Below are 24,103 nucleotides of genomic sequence, written 5' to 3' on the forward strand. Positions count from 1 at the left end.
TTTTGCCAACCTCACTTTAGGATCAGGTAGTTAGCTTCGTATTGGGGCGCCTGGGTGGCTCAGTTGGTTGTCTGACTCAGGTCATGGTCTCATGATTCGTGGTTTTCAAGCCCCACATCAGGCTCTGTGCTGTCAGCTCAGAGCCTGGAACCTACTTCTGATTCTGTATCTCCCTCTCTCTCTGCTCCTCTGCTGCTTGCACTTTGGGTCTCACAAAAAAGAAATAAATGTTAAAAAAAAAAAAAAAAGTTAGCTTTGTATTAAATTTAAATTGCCAAGCCCTTTCCACACTACGTTTGAGTCTCAGAAGACAGGCTAGGTGTACTGTTCTCCCCTGAGGTAGTGTGGGATTTACACGATTTTATTTGTGTTGCTTTGAAGAAGTAGTTATATGTGCATGAAACATGATGCCAAACTGCAGATGGGGTGGGGGGAATGGTGAATTTTTGAGTTTTCTTTTCAGATACCAAGTAACTTAGGTCCTCTCTTCAGAGACGGTCACTGCTGCCAATGTCATGATGATTTTTCCAGAACATGTCTGCCTTTTCAAACATATATATTATGTTTTCCATATTTCGTTTTCTCTAAGTGGTTTTTCTGTTCCTTTTTCACTGTCATTACATCACATCATGGAGATCATTTCACGTAATTCGTGTACAGCAGATTTCTCCACCTTGGCACAGTTGACGTTCTCTGCTTTGGGGTGCTATCTTGTGCAATGTAGGGTGTTGAACAGCATCTTGGCCTCTACCCACTAGATGCCAGGAGCACTACCACCACCACCCCATCTGTGACAACCACAAATGTCCCCAAACATTGCAAGTGTCCCCTGGGTGCAAAATTGTCCTCAACGAAGAAGCTCTGATGTGGTGTTACTTTGTTCCTTTTGAGATCTACCTGGTGTCGCGTCATGTTCATGTAACACTCACTTAGCCATTTCCCTATTGATGGGCAATTTGGTTGTCTCCAGTCTCTTGGTAACTTACATTTGTTCAGCACTGGCACTGTTTTTTTTTTTTTTTTTTAAATTTTTTTTTCAACGTTTATTTATTTTTTTGGGGACAGAGAGAGACAGAGCATGAACGGGGGAGGGGCAGAGAGAGAGGGAGACACAGAATCGGAAACAGGCTCCAGGCTCTGAGCCATCAGCCCAGAGCCTGATGCGGGGCTCGAACTCACGGACCGCGAGATCGTGACCTGGCTGAAGTCGGACGCTTAACCGACTGCGCCACCCAGGCGCCCCAGCACTGGCACTGTTTTAAGTGTGTTATGTGCTCTCACTCATTTAGTCTTCAGACCAGTCCTGTGGCGTCAGTTGCTTGCGTCATTTGCCAGCGGAGGAAGCAGAGGCCCAGAGAGTACACTAGGGAAGGGTAGCAGAGTTAGAAGTTGAGCCCAGACAGCTTCCAGACACAAGTCCTTCACCGCAGGACCATACTGCCTCTTCCTATAAGTCTTGCCACACTGGATGCTCTTGTGTGTCGTTTTATCCACATGCAAGGACTTCCAAAGACAAATACCAGAAATGAGGTTTACTATGTTGAGGGGGTGTGTGCCTTCATTTTTCAAAGATGTTGCCAAATTATCCTCCTTTGAGGTGGTGGCAGTTTCTCTCCAGTCAGCACTCTGTGAGAATTCTACCCACAGCCTTTTCAGTGGATCTCAGGCTTGCTTGGTCTTTGGGATGCTTGGTGTAAACTGAGATAAAAGTGAGAAGATAAGGAAGGGAAGAAATTACCATGTGCCCGTGGCTGAAAAGAACCCTTAAAAAGGTAGCTCATGTAAACTTCTAACAGCTAATGGTGAGGTAGGTTTTCTTTACTCCGGTAATCGGCAGAGGCAAACTTTGAATCCGGAATGATCTAATACCAAAGTGCTGTTCTTTCTTCTCCAGCAGTGCTGGGCTCCTCAGAGAAAATGGTTTTGTGGACAAGGACTGTGCTTTTCTAGATTGGGTTGCATGGCTGAGTTCAGGCAGCTATGAGAAACCACAGGATGGACATGATGCCACTTCCTGCAGTGATCTGTTGTACTTGAGGAACTGGAAGGGAAAAAAAGCCAAGGGATGTACTGATCTGGTAAATAGTTTAAAGTATGATTACATTAATACAGGCTCAGGTTTATTATGACGTAGGATGCCAAAGTCATGTGGATGTTTCAAAACGAAATAGAACCAACCAGCAGTAGTTTTCTATAATGAGGAAACTGCCTTGGGGTGTGTCCCACAGAACTAGGCATTACCTCTATGCTTTGGGAATGATAATTAAAAGTAGGAGAACTCCCAGGCAAAGAATTGAGCTTTATTTTCAGGCTGTGTGGCTGCGGAGTGCTGGGGCTGGCTCACACCAGTTCACAGACCTGTTCTGTACACCTTTCCCCAGCTGTAAGCTCAGTGACATCAGTTTGGTAGCTTACGGTGGGGCCCTAATGGGAGTGTTTACACCGTGGAAATTGGCAAGGGCCACAAATCACTTAACACACCCCTGCCCTGGAGTCTAATGCAGAGAGAATTCAGGCATCTAAGACTTGTCTGAGGCTGAAAATTTCAGGGTTCTTCTCTTCATGGCTTGGTCTTTCTGATGACCACACCCTGTCCAGGAGCCCACCCAGAGTCACCTCATTGAAACATTCCCAGTGTTCTTATCACTTAAGCATTTACAAGGGTTTTAGGAGTTCCGTGGTACCAAGGAGTAAGGCAGAGACCAGTGTATGCCTTTTTAGTTCTCTCACACTTAGTGCATTAGCAATGAGAGCTGCGGAGAAAAGAGAAGTCAGGGCTGGGCAAGGGAGACTGGGAGTGGTAGGTAGGAGGGTGGGAGGCAGGTTGCAGTGTTACTAGACAGGTTAGGGGGAGACTGGTAGAGAGTGAGATTGGAACAAAGAGAGAAAGGAGTGAGGAAGTGAGGCAGGGCTGTGGTAGCAAATTCTGGGGGAAGGAGAGAGATGTAGGATCTGAGTTCAAGTTTTGTTAAGCCTCAGGACAACTTCAGTAGTTCTGTATTGTTCTTGTTTAACGGGAGAGAAATGGCAGAGAGGTTCAGTAACGTGGCCGTGGTAACACAGCTAATGAAAATAGTCATCACACTTGGGTGTGTGTGTCTGTAGTCACACTCTGACTCCAGAGTGATGTTTGACACAGCCCTTCCCCCTGACCCAGAGTGGTTAGTGGGATATCTGGATCACCCTCAGCTTGAATCCGGGCTCTGCCAGTTCCCAGCCTTATATGACCTTGGGCAAGTAATCCCTACTTCTCTGTGCTTCATTTTTCTCGTCTGGAAATGGCACTAATGAGAGTACCTGCCCCAGCAAGTTAGGAGCGAGGATTAAATGATGATCTTCACAAAAGTGCCCTGTATTTATTCATCTTAGTATTAATCTTAGGATTGCTACTCTTGCTTATTACCGCTTTTCTCTCTCTCTCTCTCTCTTAATGTTTATTTTTTAAGAGAGACTGAGGGAGGCGCAGAATCCAAAGCAGGCTCTAGGCTCTGAGCTGTTAGCACAGAGCCCAATGCGGGGCTTGAACCCACGAGCACTGAGATCATGGCCTGAACCAAAGTTGGTTCTTTAACTGATGGAGCTCCCCCAGGTGCCCTGCTTTTCTCTTTTAAAGAGAGAAGTATAATAACCAAACATTCTTCTGGCTAGGTTCCTTAAACAGTACAAGGTCATCTTCTGACTTGCATTTTGTAATTTTTTTTTAAGTTTTTTTTTTATCTGTTGAGAGAGGGGGGGGGGGAGAGAATGATCTGGAGAGGGGGACATAGGATCCAAAGCAGGCTCTGTGCTGACAGCAGAAAGCCCAGTGTAGGGCTTGAAGTCTTAAACCATGAGATCATGCATGACCTGAGCTGAAGTGAGACACTTAACTGGCTGAGCCACCCAGGCTCCCCAGTGACTTGGATTTTGAATCAAAACATGACCATTTTCAAACTTGAAACTTAATTATGGCCTTGGTTTCATTTATCTTCCCTAACCCCACCCTCAAGGGAGAAAAAAAAAAAGAACATCTGTAGAGAGAAACATTCCTATTTCCGTTTTCCAGACCGTATGCTGCTATTCCTTTGTCATAGAAAAAAAAAAACAAAATTTGTGACGTATCCACTATTGTTGGCACTGGGGTGTGATGATGGTATTCTTCAGGTGTGCTGAAGCATTTAGGCGTGAACTTCTATCATGTCTGTTACTTTGAAATGATTTCAGAAAAAAAGGAAAATGTTAACACTTGGTAAAAAGTAATCAGGTGTTCATTTTATTGTTCTTTTTCCTAGATTTCAAATTTTTCAAAATGGAAATTATACTCCCATTTCTGCCTTTTCTAGACCCTGGCCTTCTCCAAAAGACAAGTTTAGAGGGCTTGGAATGACTGCTATTAGAAGTGTTTCTCTGTAAGATGATTTTGGCATAAAATGGTTACACTCCACTCCCAATTTCAGCATGCAAGGAAGCATTCTGGACTGGTTATTGATTCAGTCAACAAGAATTTCTTGAGCACTGCTCTGTGCCAGGCATGTTATTAGCTCCCAGAACAGTGAATGCAACAGTCAAAGTGCTTATTCTCATGGAGCCCAAGTTAAGGTGAAGGAGATTGTTCCTACATAAACATAAGCCGTTTTCAGGAGGCAGCTTGTGCTATGAAGGAAATGGGGCAATAGAATGGTGTAGACTCTAGTAGAGAGTGGTTGTCCTGTGGAAATGTAATGCAAGACATACAGTTTTCAATTTTCCAGCAGCAACATTGGAAAAATTTAAAAAAAAAATCATTACAGTTAATTTTAGCATATTTTATTTAACTTAATATATTCTAAGCATCAACTTGTAATCAATATAAACAATTACCAATGAGATATTTTGCATTCTTTTCATACTAAGTCTTTGAAATCTGTGTTTTTTATACATGCAGTGCACCTCAATTCAGATACATAATTTACATTATTTGATCTGTATTTAAATTTCATAAAACTTACCATTGGAAAAGTAGATTCACACAGCCAGTTTCAAACATCCTTCAAAGTTTTACAGTAAATTGAAGATTAGTTTTTAATTTTATTTTTTATTTTTTATTGTTATTTTTTAATGTTTATTTTAGAGAGATACAGAGTGTGAGTGGGGACAGTGGGGGCAGAGAGAGAGAGGAAGACACAGAATCCAAATCAGGCTTCAGGCACCAAGCTGTCAACCCACAAAAGGCAAGATCATGGGGCTCGAACCCATGAAAGGCGAGATCATGACCTGAGCTGAAGTCAGATGCTTTAACTGACTGAGCCACCCATGCGCCCCTTTATTTATTTTTTTAATTAAAGCAATTTTTTTTTTTAATTTTATTTGAGAGCATGAGTGGGGAATGGGGACAGCGGGAGAGAGAATCTTAAGCAGGCTCCACTTTCAGTGTGGAGCCTGATGCAGGACTTGATCACCCCGGGGTCATAGCCTGCACCAAAATCAAGAGTCAGACGCTTAACGAACTGAGCCACCCAGGCGCCCCAGTGTTTAATTTTAGATAACTAAATTTTAATTCATTTATTTTAATATTTATTATTTTATTATGACTTTAGTAATAAATTAACTGAAATTAAATAACATTAAACACTCAATGGCACTAGCCTTATTTCTAGAACTCAGTTGTCACCAGTGGCTAATGACACGCATGTAGAAAAACAGGTTCAGAGTGATAGAGGGGGCCTAATCCAGGCCACTGAAGTCTCTGCTGGATTTATGCATACCTGCCTAATGAGTTCCTTCTTCAGCTCCTGTGTCCCCTCCACCCCTCACCAGCGGACACAGTTCATTCACCACATAGCCACCCAATAAATTTTGTTAAATGTTAAGTCGGATCTATCAGTCTTCAGACCCCGCTCCCTCAGTGATGTCTTATCACACTTAGGATCAATTCCAAGTGCTCCTGACCGTCTTCATGACGTGGCTCTCTCCTGACCTCAGCCATCTCCTAGGCCACCACTCTCCGCCTCATTCTTCAGCACACCATTCACTTCCCTGTACACACCAAGCACGTGCCTGCTGTAGGGTCTTTGCACCTGTTGTATCTCTATCTAGAATGTTCTTCTCCAAGTGCCTCACGCACTACATTCAAACCTTAACTCAATGTTGCGTCCTCTGAGAGGCCTCTCCCAACCACTCCCATCACTCTACCCCTTCCTCTGTGTTTTTTTTTTTTTTTTTAAATATAGCAATGATCTCAGCTGACACTGTTCTGTATGCCCCACTGTTCTGTATTGCCCATTCCTGTTGGAGTAAAGTACATGGGAGCTGGTATTTCTCTGCTTTAACTCTCCTTTTTCCCCAACACCTGGGACATGCTTGGCACACAGTAGAAACTGAACAAATGCTTGCCAAATGAATGGATAGGTGTCTTCGTGTCTCATTTGCCTCCTGATCTGGAACCTTTTGTTGTCTTGGGAGCAGATAGCATTGGCCATTGCCCTTTCCCAACCCTGAGAAGGGGCAGGAATGCCGCAGAAATTGTTCTGTCATCCCTCCGTGTGTGTCTATGCACGTGTGTGTCTATGCACGTGTGTGTGCGCGCATGTACGTGCATGGGTAACCAGGGGGAGGGGCCAGGGGATTTGTATCCTAAAGACTCTGGGAACACCCAAAAGGACCTGTCGTCCTCATGATTTCTCTTCTCCCCCAGCCCCACCTTCTCAGCCCTCTGCCCTTCTTCAAATGCGGACCCTCAACGGGGAGGAAAGGATGCCTGCTGCACGAGGGAAGTCCAAGTCCAAGGTAAATAGCGATTCTTCTTGGGGGGAAGTTTCATCTTATAAGACATAGGCCATTTGCTTTCCTTCCATGGAAACTTCTTACCTGACAGAATCCCATCCAAGACCTGTTTCTCTTTCCTCCCATCACCGTGGAGGGTAGGAGCATAAGAGCTCTAGCACCCCACGTAACCACTCAGTGCCTGCCTCTCCTTTTTTCTCAGTGTACCCATGGCCATTCACCTATTTGTTCAGCATCTTCAGGGTGTCTGCCAGCGCTATTCCTCAGACAGAAGAGGGGAGCCACCATGATTTCTCGAGGTAGACCTGAGTGCCCAGGCAAGACCTCTGAGGCAGAGGAAGATTCGAGGTTGTGCTCTAGAGTTAATCTGTTAATATTGCTTTGTTTTCACTTGTACAACCCATATATACAAGGAGGAAATCTCTCTGTGTGTAAGAAATTCCACATAATCTTATATTCAGATTGGGTTTGTTGGAATCAGGCCAAGGAGTCAGCCTCCTATTAAAAAACACGCCTCTGGGGCGCCTGGGTGGCGCAGTCGGTTAAGCGTCCGACTTCAGCCAGGTCACGATCTCGCGGTCCGTGAGCTCGAGCCCCGCGTCAGGCTCTGGGCTGATGGCTCGGAGCCTGGAGCCTGTTTCCGATTCTGTGTCTCCCTCTCTCTCTGCCCCTCCCCCGTTCATGCTCTGTCTCTCTCTGTCCCAAAAATAAATAAAAAACGTCGAAAAAAAAAAATTAAAAAACACGCCTCACCACTTAAAAAAAATTTTCTTTTGACGTTTATTTATTATTGAGAGACAGAGAGAGATAGAGCGTGAGCAGGGGAGGGGCAGAGAGAGGAGGAGACACAGAATCCGAAGCAGGCTCCACGCTATGAGCTGTCAGCACAGAGCCCGACGTGGGGCTCGAACTTAGGAACCATGAGATCATGATCTGAGCTGAAGTCAGACACTTAACCGACTGAGCCACCCAGGCGCCCCGGTGCTTCACCACTTTAGATGATGAACTTATTTTCTACAGTAAACACCTTGAATGCAGTTTCTCTAACAAACATTTTTGCCCTGTAAGTTATGTGTGTTTGTACTCTGTTGTTGTTATAACAAATTTCTGCAAACTTGGCTGCTCAATCAGCATGTATTTATGGCACACAGTTCGTGCATGGGACAGAGGTCAGGCAGAGTGCAGCTTGGCCTGCCTTAGGTCTCACGAGGCTGAAATAAAGGTGTCGCTTGGCTCTGTGGTCCCATCTGAGGTTCAGGGTCTACTTCTAAACTCATTGGTTATTAGCATATTCAGTTCCTTCTTTCATCGTGGTCCCCTTCCATTTTCAAGCCAGCAATAGCAGGTCAAATCAGGCTTCAGAAATCCCTGACTTCCTTTCTGTTCTCTTCCAGCTACAGAAAATTCCCCACTGTTAGGACTCCTGTGATTACATCACCCACCTAGATAATCCAGGATAATCTCCCTATTTAAGATCAACTGATTAGTAACCTTGATTACATCTACGAAGAATCTTGGGCCTGTGTAGTTTAGTCACATGCTCTTTAGAGAGTATGTGGTTAGGAGCATGAATCAGAAGCCAGCTGCTCAGATTGAATTCCATCTCCTCCATTCACTAGTTGTGGATCTTCCATAAATCACCTCCCCTTCTGGGCCTCCTGTTTACTCATCTGTAACATTGCTGTGATCCTCTCAGCAGTGCCCCAGTCACTAGCTAACATGAGTCAGTACCTGTAGGGTACTTAGAAAAATGCTTTGCCTTTGTCAGTGCCCATAAATCCAAGTTGCTATGCTTTTTATGTGGCAGTCTTTATTTATTTTTTAGAGAGTGTATGAGTCAGGGAAGGGGGCAGAAGGGGAGAGAATCTTTTTTTTTTTTTTTATGTTTATTTATTTATTTTTGAGAGACAGAGAGAATGAGCATGGGAGGGACAGAGAGAGGGGGAGACACAGAATCTGAAACAGGCTGCAGGCTCTAGGCTGTCATCACAGAGCCTGACGCGGGGCTCGAACCCACGAGCTGTGAGATCATGACCTGAGCCAGAGTCGGACGCTCAACTGACTGAGCCACCCAGGCACCCCTGGGAGAGAATCTTAAGCAGGATCCACCACATGCAGAGCAGAGCCTGATGCTGGGCTTGATCCCACAACCTGGGATCGTGATGTGAGCCAAAATCAAGAGTCGGATGCTCAACTGACTGAGCCACCCAGGTGCCCCTGTGATACAGTCTTTTTTTTTTTTTTTTTTAATGTTTACTTATTTTTGAGAGTGAGAGCAGGGGAGGGGCAGAGAGAGAGGGAGACACAGAATCTGAAGCAGGCTCCAGGCTATGGGCTGTCAACACAGCGCCTGACATGGGGCTCAATCCCACGAACCATGAGATCGTGACCTGAGCTGAAGTTGGATGCTCAACTGACTGAGCCACCCAGGTGCTCCGACACAGTCTTTGATAATAGCTAAATCATATCATATTGTGTTGTATTTATTTTATTTAATATACCTGCCCCTCTTGGCCTCAGAACCCCAAATGTTTCCTGAGAAGATTCCTGGCACCATTTATGTCCCCTTTTAGGAACAAGTTCCTTGTTGTCTCTAGCCATGTGGAAGCATAAGCCCATGATGAAAGGACATGTGATTTTCTGTTTCAGGTGCCAGTGACGTTTGGGGATTTGGCCATCTATTTCTCCCAGGAAGAGTGGGAGTGGCTGAGCCCCATTCAGAAGGATCTGTATGAAGACGTCATGTTGGAAAACTACCAGAATCTGGTCTCACTGGGTAAGGCCTGCCCCCGCCCCCCACCACCATAATCCACAACCAGCCTATTGTGGGACATAAATTAGTCTAGTCAGGAAAACAGAAGCCACTACAGTTTTGCTTTATTGTTTAACAGCTGTATTGATGTGTAATTCACATAGATATACAATGTATATAATTCAGTGGTTTTAAATGTATGTATAGAGTTGTACATCCATCACCACAGTCAGTTTTAGAACATTTTTATTACCCCGAAAGAAATCCCAGACCCATTAGCGACCACTCTTCATTTCTCCTTGCCCACTAATTCCTTTAGATTAGGCAAACACTAATCCACTTTCTGTCTCTATGAATTTGCCTATTCTTGGCTTTTCATAGAAATGGAATCATAGGTATGTGGTACTTTTGTGCCTGACTTCTTTCACTTAACGTAATGTTTTTGAGGTTCATCTGCATTGTAGCATATATCAGTGCCCCCTTCTTTTTATGGCCAATAATATTCTACATTTTATTTATCCATTCATCAGTTGATGGGCCTCTGGGCAGTTTTTAACTGGAGCTATTATGAATGTGCTGCTGTGAACATTCGTGTATGAATATTTTTGTGGACGTGTATTTTCGTTTCTTCGGGGTATATACCTAGGAGTGGAATTGCTATCATATGGTAACTATATATGTAACCTTTTGAGGGCACCCTCAAAATTTTTGAGAGAGGGGCGCCTGGGTGGCGCAGTCGGTTAAGCGTCCGACTTCAGCCAGGTCACGATCTCGCGGTCCGTGAGTTCGAGCCCCGCGTCAGGCTCTGGGCTGATGGCTCGGAGCCTGGAGCCTGTTTCTGGTTCTGTGTCTCCCTCTCTCTCTGCCCCTCCCCCGTTCACGCTCTGTCTCTCTCTGTCCCAAAAATAAATAAAAACGTTGAAAAAAAAAATTAAAAAAAAAAAAAATTTTTTTTGAGAGAATTTAATAAAAGGAATCAGCAGGTACTGTTAAAAGGTAACTAGTGGACACAGCTGATTCATAGATGATAACTGTAGGTTGCAGCCACCACCATCCTTGGGCTAGGCATACAAAGGGGAGAGTTTGGGGTTTTTAGGACTTGAAGGGGCCCACACTTCTGAAGGAAGAGAGAGGTGTGCTGACTAGTCTGTTACAGTCATGAAGAGTCAGGCTGAGGCTTGTTCTGAGAGTGCAGGAAAAAGAAAAATGAAAACCAGCAGAGCCCCTGGTGGTGGTTGCTGGTCCGTTGCTGGTGGATGCTGATAGGGAGCTGCTGATGAAGAAGGGTGGATTGCAGAGCCCCAGCCCCTCGACCCAAAACAGATCAAAGAAGGTGGGAGTGGGAGCTAAAGGCAATAGACTCAGGAGTTTCTGGCCTGACTTTTCTTTTTTTTTTTTTTTTTTTTTTTTTCAACGTTTATTTATTTTTGGGACAGAGAGAGACAGAGCATGAACGGGGGAGGGGCAGAGAGAGAGGGAGACACAGAATCGGAAACAGGCTCCAGGCTCCGAGCCATCAGCCCAGAGCCTGACGCGGGGCTCGAACTCACGGACCGCGAGATCGTGACCTGGCTGAAGTCGGACGCTTAACCGACTGCGCCACCCAGGCGCCCCTGGCCTGACTTTTCAAGACCATAGTTGGCTTTGTAGAGTTAGAAATGACCACCACCTCTCACTGTAACTGAACTTTCATCCTCCTTTTCCGCCTGCCCTTCACGTCTTCTGTGTACCCTTTGTGGTCATAAACCCCCGTTCCCATTGACATGGGGCTTGGCCCTGACATCTGTGGCATCCACATCCTGCTCAGTTCTGATGTTTTTCCCGAATGCAGGACTTTCCTTTCGGAGACCAAATGTGATCACCTTGTTGGAGAAAGGGAGAGCACCTTGGATGGTGGAGCCAGTGAGGAAACGCCGGGGCTTGGGTGAGTGACAGAACCGAAGCCTATACACTGCCATTGTGTGTAAGAGCGCCCTGCATCTTGAGGGGGCAACCTCTTGATATTTGAGAGCTCCCAGTTTCCTTACCTTGAAGGCCCCAGGCCTGAGAAGAAAATTCCAGTCTCTTTTGTGCAAGCTCTAGAAGGAGAATAACCAACGTTTAATAAACCTTTAGTAGGTAACAGACATGCTTTAAGTATAGGTTCCTCCCAGTCCTCTAAGGTAGGTATTATTATTTCTGGTCTATATATGAGGAAACTGAAGATCAGAAGAGTTCAGTGACTTGCTTACGGTAACCCAGCTAGGAAGTGGCATTAGAACTAGGTTTGAACCCCAGTTTCTGGTCTCAGAAGCTCAGTTCTTAATGCCCTCATCCCAGCCTTCCCTGCCTCAGCATTTCCCTTCAGAGAAAGCATATTCCACCTTCTCTCATGATAGTATTTCTAATGATAATGTTCAAGCTCACATCGTTCCTTCATTCTTTAAAAAAAAAAAAATTTCCACAACTGTTCACTTTGACTACTTTCCAAGAGCTCATTCTCTTTTCTGATAGATTCTTTTTTTATCAGGTTATTTTTACTTACTTAAACAGTTTTATAAGAATTTTTTAGTTGTAAAAAAATACATAATATTGAGTTCATTTTAACCATTTTTAATGTACAGTTAAGTGTATTCACATTGTTGTGCAACAGGTATCAAGAACTTTTTCATCCTCTAATAACTTCTGAAACTATACTCACTAAACACTAATTTCCCTCCACCCCTCCACCCAGCCTTCAGTAGTCACCTTTCTTTATATTTCTCTGATTTTGATTACCGTGGATACTTTGTATGAATGGAATCATACAGTATTTGGTCTTTTATAACTGTTGTGGTTTTTTTTGTTGTTTTTGTTTTTGTTTTTTTTTTGCTGAGCATAATGTCCTTGAGGTTCATCCATGTTGTAGCCTTTTTTAAGGCTGCATAATACTTCATTATATTTATCACATTTTTTGTATCCATTTATCAATGGATAATTGGGTTGTTCTGCTTTTGGCTACTGTAAATAAGACTGCAATGAACATGGGAGTACAGATATGTGTTTAAGATCCTGATTTCAGTTTTTTTGGATATGTACCCAGAGGTAGGATTGCTGGATCATATGATAATTTTATTTTTTATTTTCTGGGGAACCTCCGTACTGTTTTCCATAGTGGCTGCACCATTTGTCATTTCCACCAATAGTATACAAGGGTTCCAGTTTTTTGTCAACACCTGTTATTTTTTGTTTTTTTGATAGTGGCCATCCTTACAGGTGTGAGGTGATACTGTGGGTTTGATTTGCGTTTCTCTAATGATTAGTGATGTTGAGCATCTTTTCATGGGTGTATTGGCCATGTGTATAAGTGTTTATTCAGGTCTTTTGCTTGTTTGTTAAAATAGGGTTGTCATCTGTTGTTGAGTTGTAGTTCTTTATTCTGTGTATTAGTCCCTTATCTGATGGATGATTTGCAATTATTTTCTCTTATTTCATAGATTGCCTTTTCACTCTCTTGATTGTTCCTTTTGACATGCAGATGTAGTCCTATTTTTTTTATTTTGTTGCTTGTGTTTTTTGGTGTCATATCTCAGAAATCAATGCCAAATCTAATGTCTGAAGCTTTTTCCCCAGTGTTTTCTTCTAAGAGTTCAGTAGTTTTATTTATTTATTTATTTATTTATTTATTTATTTATTTATTTTTAATGTTTATTATTTTTGAGAACGAGAGAGAGAGAGAGAGAGAGAGCAATCAGGGGAGGAGCAGAGAGAGGGAGACAGAATCTAAAGCAGGTTCCAGGCTCTGAGCTGTCAGCACAGAGCCTGATGCAGGGCTTGAACTCATAAATCGCGAGATCATGACCTGAGCCGAAGTCAGACACTCAACCGACTGAGCCACCAGGCACCCCAAGAGTTCAGTAGTTTTAGATTTTACGTTTAGGTCTTTAATCTATTTTGAGTTAAAATTTTTGTTTTTGGAAGGGTGAGAGAGAAGGAATCCCAGGTAGGCTCCCCGCGGTCAGGACAGAGCCCAAGTGGGGCTTGAACCCACAAACAGTGAGATCATGATCCAAGCCGAAATCTAGAGTGGGATGCGAATCAACTGAGCCACCCAGGTGACCCCCCCTTGAAGTTTTTTTTGTTGTTGTTACTTGGGTTTTGTAGGGTTTTTTTGGGAGAGAGAAAGAGAGTGAGCAGAAGAGAGGGGCAGAGGGAGAGAGAATCTTAAACATGCTCCACCATGCTCAGTGCAGAGCCTGATGCAGGGCTTGATCCCATAACCCTGGGATCATGGCCTGAGCTGAAATCAAGAGTCTGTCACTCAACCCCCTGAGCCACTTACACCTTTATATATAAAGTGTAAAGAAGGGTCCAAGATCGTTCTTTCGCGTGTAGATACCCAGTTTTCCCAGCCCTGATTGTGAAAGAGACTGCCCTTTCCTCTTGAGTGGTATTGGCCTCCGTATTGAAAATCATTTGACCAGATATGCAAGTGTATATTTCTTGACTTTCTATTCTGTTCTGTTAGTCTTTATATCTATCTTTTATCCACTACCATATCATCTTAATTACTGTTGATTTGTAGTGTGTTTTGAAGGATTTTTTAAATTATTTATTTGTTTTCTTTAAGAGAGACCACCTGAGCTGGGGAGAGGGGCAGAGGGAGAGAGACAGAGAATCCCAGACAGGCTCCACGCTCAGTATAGAGCCTGATAGGATCCTCGATCCCATGACCCTGGGATTATAAGTGCAGCGAAATCAAGAGTTCGATGCTCAGCCCGCTGAGCCACCCAGGCGCCACAGGCCCTGCTTTTTTAGTATGTTTTGAAATCAGAAAGTGTGAGGCATCTAACTTTGTTTCTTTTTTTCAAGATTGGCTGTTTGGGGTCCCTTGACATTGTATATGAATTTTAGGAAATTTTTTTTCTATTTCTGTAAAAAATGTTATTGGGATTTTGATAGGAATTGCATTGAATCTGTAGATTGCTTTGGGTGGAATATTAAGTCTTCCAGTCCACATGCACAGGATAGCTTTCCATTTATTTGTACCTTTGATGACTTTTTAGCAGTGCTCTGTAGTTTTCCATGTACAAATTGCTTGAGTTAAATTTATTCCTGAATATTTTATCCTTTTTGATGCTATAGTAAATGGGATTGTTTTTCTTGTTTCCCTTTCTGAGTGGTCATTGTTAGTGTATAGAAACACAACTGATTTGAGTCTTGATTTTGTATCCTGCTGTTTTATTTGATTGGATTTGTTTATTGGTTCAAACATTTTGTATGTCTGTGTGGAATGTTTAGGCTTCTCTACAAAGAAGATCATGTCATCTGTGAACAGGCAGAATGTCACTTCTTTTCCTTTTTTTAATGCTTTTTATTTCTTTTTTTAAAAAACTGCTCTGGTTTGAGGCACCTGGGTGGCTCAGTTGGTTAGGTGTGTGACTTTGGCTCAAGTCATGACCTCACGGTTCATGAGTTTGACCCCTGTCAGCACAGAGCCCGAAGCCTGCTTCAGATTCTGTGTCTTCCTCTCTCTGCCCTTCCCCTGCTTGCATTCTGTCTGAAAAATAAATAAACATTTAAAAAATTTAAAAAAAAACAACCCCACTGCTCTGGCTACAACTTCTGGTACTATGTTGAATAGCAGTGGTGAGAGTGAGCATTCTTGCCTTGTTTCTGATCTTAGGAAAGGGTTTTAGTCTTTCCATGTTTACTGTGATATTTGCTGTAGGTTTTTCAATTACGGATTTTATTATGTTGAGGTAGTTTCTTTCTATTTGTAGATTGTTGAGTGTTTTTATCATGAAAGGGTTTTGAATTTCGTCAAAAGTTTTTTCTGTATCAATTGATCATCATGTGGCTTTTGTCCTTTATTTTGTTAATGTGATGTATGACAGTGATTGATTTTCCCATATTGAACTGTCCTTGCTTTCCAGGTGTAAATCCCACTTGCTCGTGTGTGTGATCTTTTTAATGTGCTGTTAAGTTCAGTTTGCTAGTATTTTGTTTAGAATTTTTGCATTAATATGCATCAGAGGTACTCATATGTAGTTTCCTTTTCTTGTGTTGCCTTTGTCTGATTTTGGTATTAAGGTAAAAGTAGCCTCATATAATGAGTTATCAAGTATTCTTTTTGCTTCTGACCTCTGAAAGAGATGATGGAGAATTGGTATGAGTTCTTTTAAATATTTGTTAGAACTCATCAGCAGATGCATCTGGGCCTGGTGCTTTCTGTTTTGGAAGGTTATTGGTTCTTTTTTTAAGTTTATTTTGAGGGAGAGAAAGAGCAGGAGGCTGAGAGAGAGCCTGTCAGCACAGAGCCTGATTCAGGGCTTGAACTCCCATGAGATCATGACCTGAGCCAAGCCCAAGTTGGATGCTTAACCAACTGAGCCACCCACGTGCCCCTATTGATTCAATTTCTTGAATAGATAGAGGCCTATTCACATTTTCTGATTTCTTGTGTGACTTTTGGAATACTGTTCCTTTCAACAAAATGGTCTCTTTCATCTAGGTTATCAAATTTAAGGGCATAGAAGTTGTTCATAGTTTTCCTTTATTATTCTTTTAATTTTCATGAAATGTGTATTTCTGTCGTGTCTTTCATTTCTGATATTAGTAGTTTGTGTTTTCTCTATTTCTTGGCCTAGCTAGAACCTTATCAATTTTAGTGATTTTCAAAGAACCAGGTTTTGGTCTCATTGTATTTTTCTATTGATTTCTTGTTTTCAATTTCAGTGAGTTTTGCTGTAATTCTTATTTTTTTCTGCTTATTTTAATGTTTGTTTTTGAGAGAGAGAGCAGGGGAGGGATAGAGGATCCAAAGTGAGCTCCGCACTGACAGTAGTGAGCCCAGTTTGGGACTCAAACTCATTAACTGTAAGATCATGACCTGAGCCAAAGTCGGACGCTCAACCAACTTGAGCTACCCAGGTGCCCCTCTTCTGCTTATTTTGGATTTGATTTGCTCTTTTAATGTTTTCCTGAGAAGGAAACGTAGATTACTGATATTATGTATTTATTTTTTAAGTTTATTTTTTTGAGAGACCGAGTGTGCGCCAGCAGGGGAGGGACAGAGGGAGAATCCAAGCAGGCTCCACACCGTCCACGCACAGCCTGGTGCAGGGCGTGATCCCACGAACTGTGAGATCATGACCTGAACTGAAATCAAGATTTGGATGCTCAATGGACTGAGTCACCCAGGTGCCCCTCATTTTAGATCTTTGTTCTTTTCTAATGTGCTATATAGTGCTATAAATTTCCCTAGGATAAACACTAGTTTCGTTGCATCCCACAAATTCTGGTAAGTTGTGTTTCTGTTTTCATTTAGTTCAGAATATTTAAAAATTTCTTTTGAGAGTTTTTTGTTTGTTTTTTTTTTAATTTGACAGTGCAGGTGCATGAACAGGGAAGGTGCAGAGAGTGGGGGGAGAGGGATTCCCAAGCAGGCTCTGCTTTGTCAGCACAGAGCCTCATGCAGGGCTCTATCTCACAAGCCATGAGATAATAACCTGAGCCAAAATCAAGAGTTTGATTCTTAACTGACTGAGTCACCCACATGCCCCTCATGTGTTGTTGAAAATTTAACCTCCAAGTATTTAGGGATTTTCCACTGATCTTTCTGTTACTGATTTCTAGTTTAATTTCATTGTGGTCTGAGAGCACTGTGTGATTTCTATTCGTTGTTAAGGTGTGTTTTAAGGCCTAGAATGTTGTCTCTCTTGGGGAATATTCCGTGTAAGCTTGGGGACAATGTGACTACTACTGTCATTGGATGAAGTGGTCTGTAGATGTCAGTTACATTCAATTGAAAATGGTGTGGTTGAGTTCCCCTGAATTTTCTGCTTGCTCAATCTGTTCATTTATGAGGGAAGGATGTTGAAGTGTTTTAATAACTATGATAGTGGATTCATATATTTCTCCTTGCAGTTTTACAGTTTTTGTTGATTGTAGTTTGATGCTCTGTTGTTAGGCATATACACATTAAGAATTGTTACGTTTTCTGAAGAATTGATTCTTTCATTATGTAATGCCCCTCTTTATCCATGATAACTTTCCATGCTTTTAAGTCTGCTCTGTCTAGAATTAATATAGCTACTCCTGCTTTCTTTTGATTAGTGTTGGCATGGTATATTTTTCTCCATTCATTTACTTTTTAAAAATTTTATTAATGTACTGTTTAATTTACATCCAAGTTAGCACATGGTGCAACAATGATTTCAGGAGTAGATTCCTTAATGCCCCTTACCCATTTAGTCCATCCCCCCTCCCACAACCCCTTCAGCAACCCTCTGTTCTCTATATTTAGGAGTCTCTTATGTTTTGTCCCCCTCCCTGTTTTTATATTATTTTTGCTACCCTTTCCTTATGTTCATCTGTTTAGTATCTTAAATTCCACATATGAGTGAACTCGTATGATATTTGTCTTTCTCTAATTTCACTTAGCATAATACCCTCTAGTTCCATCCACATAGTTGCAAATGGCAAGATTTCATTCATTTTGATTGCTGAGTGATACTGTGTTGTGTATATATACCACATCTTCTTTATCCATCCATTCATTTACTTTTAATCTATGTCTAATCTATATCTAAAGTGGGTTTTTTACAGACAACACACAATTGAGCCATGTTTTTTAATTCACCCTGACAGTCTCTTTTAATTGTTACAGTAATTATACTGTTGACATTCAAAGTGATTACTCATATAGTTGGATTGATATCTACTTCTATACATAATAAATATTTTTTATTGTCTTTATTCCTGCTTTTGTCTTCTCTTTTTCTGCTTGTTGTGGTTTTATTTTGTTTTTTGTTTATGTATTTTTAAGTAGGCTCTACACCCAGTGTGGGGCTTGAACTCAAACCCTGAGATCAAGAGTTGCATGCTCCACCAACTGAGCCAGCCAGGCGCCCCTCTGCCTATTGTGTTTTTAAATTTTTTTTTTTTTAACGTTTATTTATTTTTGAGACAGAGAGAGACAGAGCATGAACGGGGGAGGGTCAGAGAGAGGGAGACACAGAATCTGAAACAGGCTCCAGGCTCTGAGCTGTCAGCACAGAGCCCGACGCGGGGCTCGAACCCACGGACCGCGAGATCATGACCTGAGCCGAAGTCGGCCGCTTAACCGACTGAGCCACCCAGGCGCCCCATGCCTATTGTGTTTTTAAACGAGCATTTCATATGATTCCAGTGTTATCAATTATACTTTTTTGTTTTTTAAGTGGTTGCCTTAGAGTTTACAGTATACCTTTACAACTAATCCAAGTCCACTTTCAGGTACCAGTATATCACTTCATGGGACTGTGCCTTATAATAACAAAATAATGCTAATTTCTTCCTCCCATCACCTGTATCATTGTTATCATTCATTTCATTTATATATAAATATGATAAGCATGTATATATTACATGTACATACATAAGATGAAAAGATGACCAAACATTATTGAATACATTGATGCTATTATTTTGAATAAACTATTACTGTTAGGTCAGTTAAGAATAAGAAAAATAGGGGTGCCTGGGTGGCTCAGTCGTTGGGTGTCTGATTCTTGGTTCCAGCTCAGATCATGATCTCACAATTTGTGAAATCAAGCCCCACGTCGAGCTCTAGGCTGACAGCACGGAACCTGCTTGAGATTCTCTGTCTCTCAAACTTTAAAATGAAAATGATAAGAAAAATAAAGGTTTTTTTCTTTTTTTTTTTTTCCTTCACTTATTGTTTCTTCATTGCTCTTCTTTTCTTTCTTCTTTCTCCTAGTAGTCTCATAATACGTTTGTCACTTTTTTGTAGTTGTCCCATGGTCTTTGGATATTCTGTTCTCTTTTTTTCAGTCTTTATTTACTGTGCTTTCCAAGTTTTAAGGGTTCTTTTTTTTTTTTTTTAAGTTTATTTTTATTTAGAGAGCAAGAAAGCACGTGAGCATGAGCAGGGTAGGGGCAGAGAGGGAGAGGGAGGATCCCAAGCAGGCTCCACACCATCAGTGTAGAGCCTGACACAGGGCTCAGACTCACAAACTGTGAGATCATAACATGAGCCAAAATGAAGGGTCAGATGTTGAACTGACTGAGCCACCCAGGAGCCCCTGATTTTTAAGAATTCTAATTTACCAATAGAATAAATCCTTTAGCTCTCAGAATCTTTCTTCAGCTGTGTCGAATTCTGTCCGAGTCATTCTTTATTTCTGTTACAGTGTTTTTGATCTCAAACATTTTGTTTTGGTTCTGAGAATTTCCATCTCTCTGCTTACATTGCCCATCTGTTCTAATACGCTGTATACTTTATCATTAGAGCCCTTAACATATTAATCAATTTTAAATTTCTGGTCTGAGAATTAATAGCATCCCTGCTATATCAGTCTGATTTTGATGCTTGCTCTTTCTCTTCAAATTGTGTTATTTGCCTTTTGGTATGCCTTGTAATTTTTTTTTACTTGCCAGAGGTTATGTACCAGGTAAAAGGAACTATTGTAAACAGCCCTTTAGTGATGTGTGATGGGTGAGGTGTGTCTTTTAGGGAGCCTTTGCCTCTGGAATGTGAATGTCTTCAGTTTCTCAGTGCCCCCCCACCAAAACCCTATCCCTTTAGGAGGGACAGGATGGCTAGAGGCCGCTGAAATTGGAGGCAGCCGTTTGTATTCTCCCCTGTCTTATGGATCCAAGAAGAGTTGTTGGTTTTAACATCTGTTTAGCTTTTTACTTGTTAGGATGAAGTTGTGCTTTCCAAGCTTCTTACATGAAGAACCGCAAACCAGAATTCCAGTGTTTTGTTTGTTTGTTTTTTTAAGATTGGATTTTAAGAATACATTTTAAAAATTTACAATTTCATTGGGATGTAATGTACATATTGTAAAATTCACTTAAGTCTATAATTCAGTGGTTTTTAATAAAGTTGACAACTTGTGTAGCCATCACCATAATCTAGTTTTAGAATATTTTTATCACCCTAATAAAATTCTTCATGTCCATTTACAATTAAACCCTAGTCCCACCTCCAGCCCCAGGCAACTACTAATTTACCTTCTGTTTGTAGTTTACCTTCTGCCTTTTTTGGACCTTTCATGTAATAAAAGTACATTCATCTAATGAATAACCTATGGAGTTTAATATGGTATGTGGTATGAATTTATCCTACAAATAAAACTTTGATTTATTAATTTCAAATCACAAGCTTTCCTGATTTTTAATTACTAAATATTTCTATAAAGCCTTTTGGCATGTTAAAATTACAGTAAGATACTACAAAGTTTTTCTTCTGGTTATCATCATTGTTATTATGTTTGATGATGATTGATATTGTAATTATCATTGATAATAACTGCACAGAAACTTCATTTTTCAGCATAGGAAAACAAATACTGAATTTCTTGGTGTCTTTCAGACTCAAGGTCTAAATATGAGACCAAGAAGTTACCAACATCTCTGTGCAACAAATCTGGGCAAAGCAGCTATCAGAAACCAGTTTCTGCATCACAAAAAGTTGCCATAGGAAAGAAAGGCTGCAAGAAAAGTTCAGTCCTAGTAAAACCCAAGAAAGTGCATTCAGGAAAGAAATCTTTAAAATGTAATGACTGTGGGAAAACCTTTGGTCAAAGTTTATCTCTTAAACTTCATCAGAAATCTCATACTAGAGAGAAGCCTTATGAATGCAGTAATTGTAGAAAAGCTTTCAGACAGATCTCATCCCTCATTCTTCATCAGAAAATTCACAATGGAAGGAAAAGCCATGAATGTGGTAAGTGTGGAGAAAACTTCATTCAAAGAACATCTCTTATTCTACATGGGAAAGTTCATAATGGAAAAGAAACCTTTGACTGTGGGAAGGCCTTGAGTCAGTACCCAGCTCTCACTGTGGGCCAGAAAATTCACTTTGTTGAGAATATCCACCAGTGTGGAAAGTGTGGGAAAGACTTCATTCGAAAGTCATCCCTTTTACTTCATAAGAAGATTCACAGCAAAAAGAAATTACATAAATGCAATAAATGCGGGAGAGGCTTCAAAAACAAATCAGCCCTTGTTATACATAAAAGAACTCACACTGGAGAGAAAACCTATGAAAGTGAGAAGACCTTAAGTCAGAGTCCACTGCAGAAAAGTCACCATTTAGAGAATCCTTATAAATGCAGAGAATGTGGAAAATCCTTTAATAGGATTTCATCCATTTTGCTTCATCAGAGAATTCACACATCAGAGAAACCCTACAAATGTGATAAATGTGACAAGGTCTTCAGGCGCCTTTCAACCCTTATTCTACATCTAAGAATTCATAATGGAGAGAAACTCTACAGATGCAGTAAATGTGAAAAGGTCTGTAATCGGCATTCATCCCTTATTCAACATCAGAAAGTTCATACAAGGAAAAAGAAACTGTTTGAATGTAAGGAATGTGGGAAGATGTTTTCTGGAACCGCCAACCTTAAAATACATCAGAACATTCATTCTGAAGAGAAGCCTTTCAAATGCAATAAATGTAGTAAAGTTTTTGGTCGTCAGTCATTTCTTATTGAACATCAGAGAATTCATACTGGAGAAAAGCCCTATCAGTGTGAGGAATGTGGAAAAGCCTTCAGTCATCGAATATCTCTTACTCGGCATAAGAGAATTCATACTGAAGATAGACCCTATGAATGTGATCAGTGTGGGAAAGCCTTCAGTCAGAGTGCACACCTTGCTCAACATGAAAGAATTCACACTGGAGAAAAACCATATACGTGCAAAACATGTGGGAAGGCCTTTAGTCAACGCACATCCCTTATTCTACATGAAAGAAGTCATACTGGAGAGAAACCCTATGAATGTAATGAATGTGGGAAGGCATTTAGTAGTGGCTCAGATCTTATTCGGCATCAGAGAAGTCATTCTTCAGAGAAACCATATGAATGTAGTAAATGTGGGAAGGCATATAGTCGGAGTTCATCTCTGATTCGACATCAGAATACACATTCTGAGGAAAAAGCCTAAGTTTGTTTTAAATATGTGAAAGCGTAGAATGAGGCTATAAAAGTAGCAGAGACCAAGGCATGGGAAAAATGCCTTTGTCTGTAACCTAAATTTTATAAAAATGGGACCGTCTTGGTGATGTGTCCCACTTTGAAAGCCAAAGAGCAAAAGTCATTAGGGTGACTTTGACCAGACAATTTGTAATCAACCGAGGCAGTGATGTTACCATAGGTCTTAATTTCAAAGCAGCAAGTTCAGATGACTGGATCATTTTTAATGAAGACCACTCTTCATTCCATAAGACACTGATATTTTATTTGCAGTGTAATTTAGAAAGCTGTTTCATTAGTCACATACAACAAAGTGGAACCACAAAGCCCATATTTATAGATGGGGCTTTGAGCCTTATTTAAGGTCACATGAAGAAAGAGTTTTAAGTTTGTCCCTTAGAACTAGACTATCATGTATAAGAGATTTCCTGGGCAAACGAGGGTACTACTTTCAGCTGACAGAAAATTGTGGGTGAGAAAAAAGTAGAGTGAATCTTCAAGTGGATAAAGGTAACACTCATAATGTGTGTGAATCAGTCGAGTTACTATCATACTGTCTCCATGAATATGAAGATACATAATCTTCATGGTATGAAAAATCTTAACAAGCCTGAGACAGGCTAATGGGAAAAAAGAAGCCAGGATATACTGAAGAATGGGAACTTAAGAGCAGGGAGAAATTATTTGTTACTGTTTTATTTGAAAAGAAATTTGTTTATATTTATATGAATAAACAGTGGTATTTTCATGTAAGAACAGTGGTGTGCAATAAGTGACTGGTGGAGAATGAGATGCCATTCCCTAAATGTGTCCTCTCAGAATTTATATGTCAAACCACTAACCTCTAAAGATAGGGACCTTTGGGAGATAATTAGGGATAGATGAGTTTATGAGGGTACATCATGATAGTATTAGTGTCTTTAAAAGAAAGGATGCCAGAGAGCTTGCTCTCTAAGCCATGAGAAGATACTACAAGAAGGTGACTGTCTGCAAGCCAGGAAGCTAGCTCTCCCTACCATCCAACCATGTGGCACCCTGATCTCCAGAACTGAAGAATAAGTTTCCTTTGTTTAAGTCACCCAGGATATGGTATTTTGTTATGGCAGCCCAAGCTGACTAATACATGGGAGGAAACTCTGGATTTATGTACCAGTCTCTTTTCCTGTCAGCTAATCACCATATGTAACAGCTTTCAGTCCCTGTTTCCCGCTTGTACAAAGTATGTAAGAAATAAAATCAGAGTTCTTTTTGTTATTGGGTTATATACGGTTGGAGTATTCTGCAAAAACCATTTTTGTAAACACCCATATCTTGCTAAGATAACTGCGAAATGTATAACCATGAGAGTTACGCCATTCTAACTTTGACCACAACTGAGAAAATAACATCCAGATTTGTGAAGGGTAAGCATGCATATAGGATAATAGAACAGTTAACTTTTCATTTACACTTGTCATAGTACTGTAAAAGCATAAAATATCTCCAACACTTGAAGCAAATGGGTGAGCAAATTAACAGAATGCTCATGGAGAGGCAGGTCTATTCTTCCTCCCCTTCCACACCCCTGGCTTTGTTAATTTCTTTGCCAACCTGCCATAGAGATTGGTTCCAAATCAATGGTCACAAACCTACTGTATATAATATAAACTAATAAGACATT

At 41.1% G+C, this 24,103-nt stretch overlaps 1 protein-coding gene across 3 annotated transcripts in view; it reads left to right on the top strand.

Annotated features, from left to right (window-relative positions):
* Positions 1-23,705, top strand: part of ZNF667 (zinc finger protein 667) — a 28,643-nt gene extending 4,938 nt beyond the window's left edge. For all 3 annotated transcript variants that reach the window (XM_030297794.1, XM_030297793.1, XM_030297792.1), the window contains exons 2-5: positions 6,653-6,744; positions 9,391-9,517; positions 11,325-11,417; positions 20,835-23,705. In XM_030297794.1, the coding sequence (XP_030153654.1) occupies positions 6,685-6,744; positions 9,391-9,517; positions 11,325-11,417; positions 20,835-22,414 (1,860 nt within the window). In that variant the 5' untranslated portion in view covers positions 6,653-6,684 and the 3' untranslated portion in view covers positions 22,415-23,705. The remainder of the gene's footprint in view (positions 1-6,652; positions 6,745-9,390; positions 9,518-11,324; positions 11,418-20,834) is intronic.
* The last annotated feature ends 398 nt before the right edge of the window (positions 23,706-24,103 follow it).

This window comes from Lynx canadensis, chromosome E2 (genome assembly GCF_007474595.2).
Source record: "Lynx canadensis isolate LIC74 chromosome E2, mLynCan4.pri.v2, whole genome shotgun sequence".
NCBI lineage: Eukaryota > Metazoa > Chordata > Mammalia > Carnivora > Felidae > Lynx > Lynx canadensis.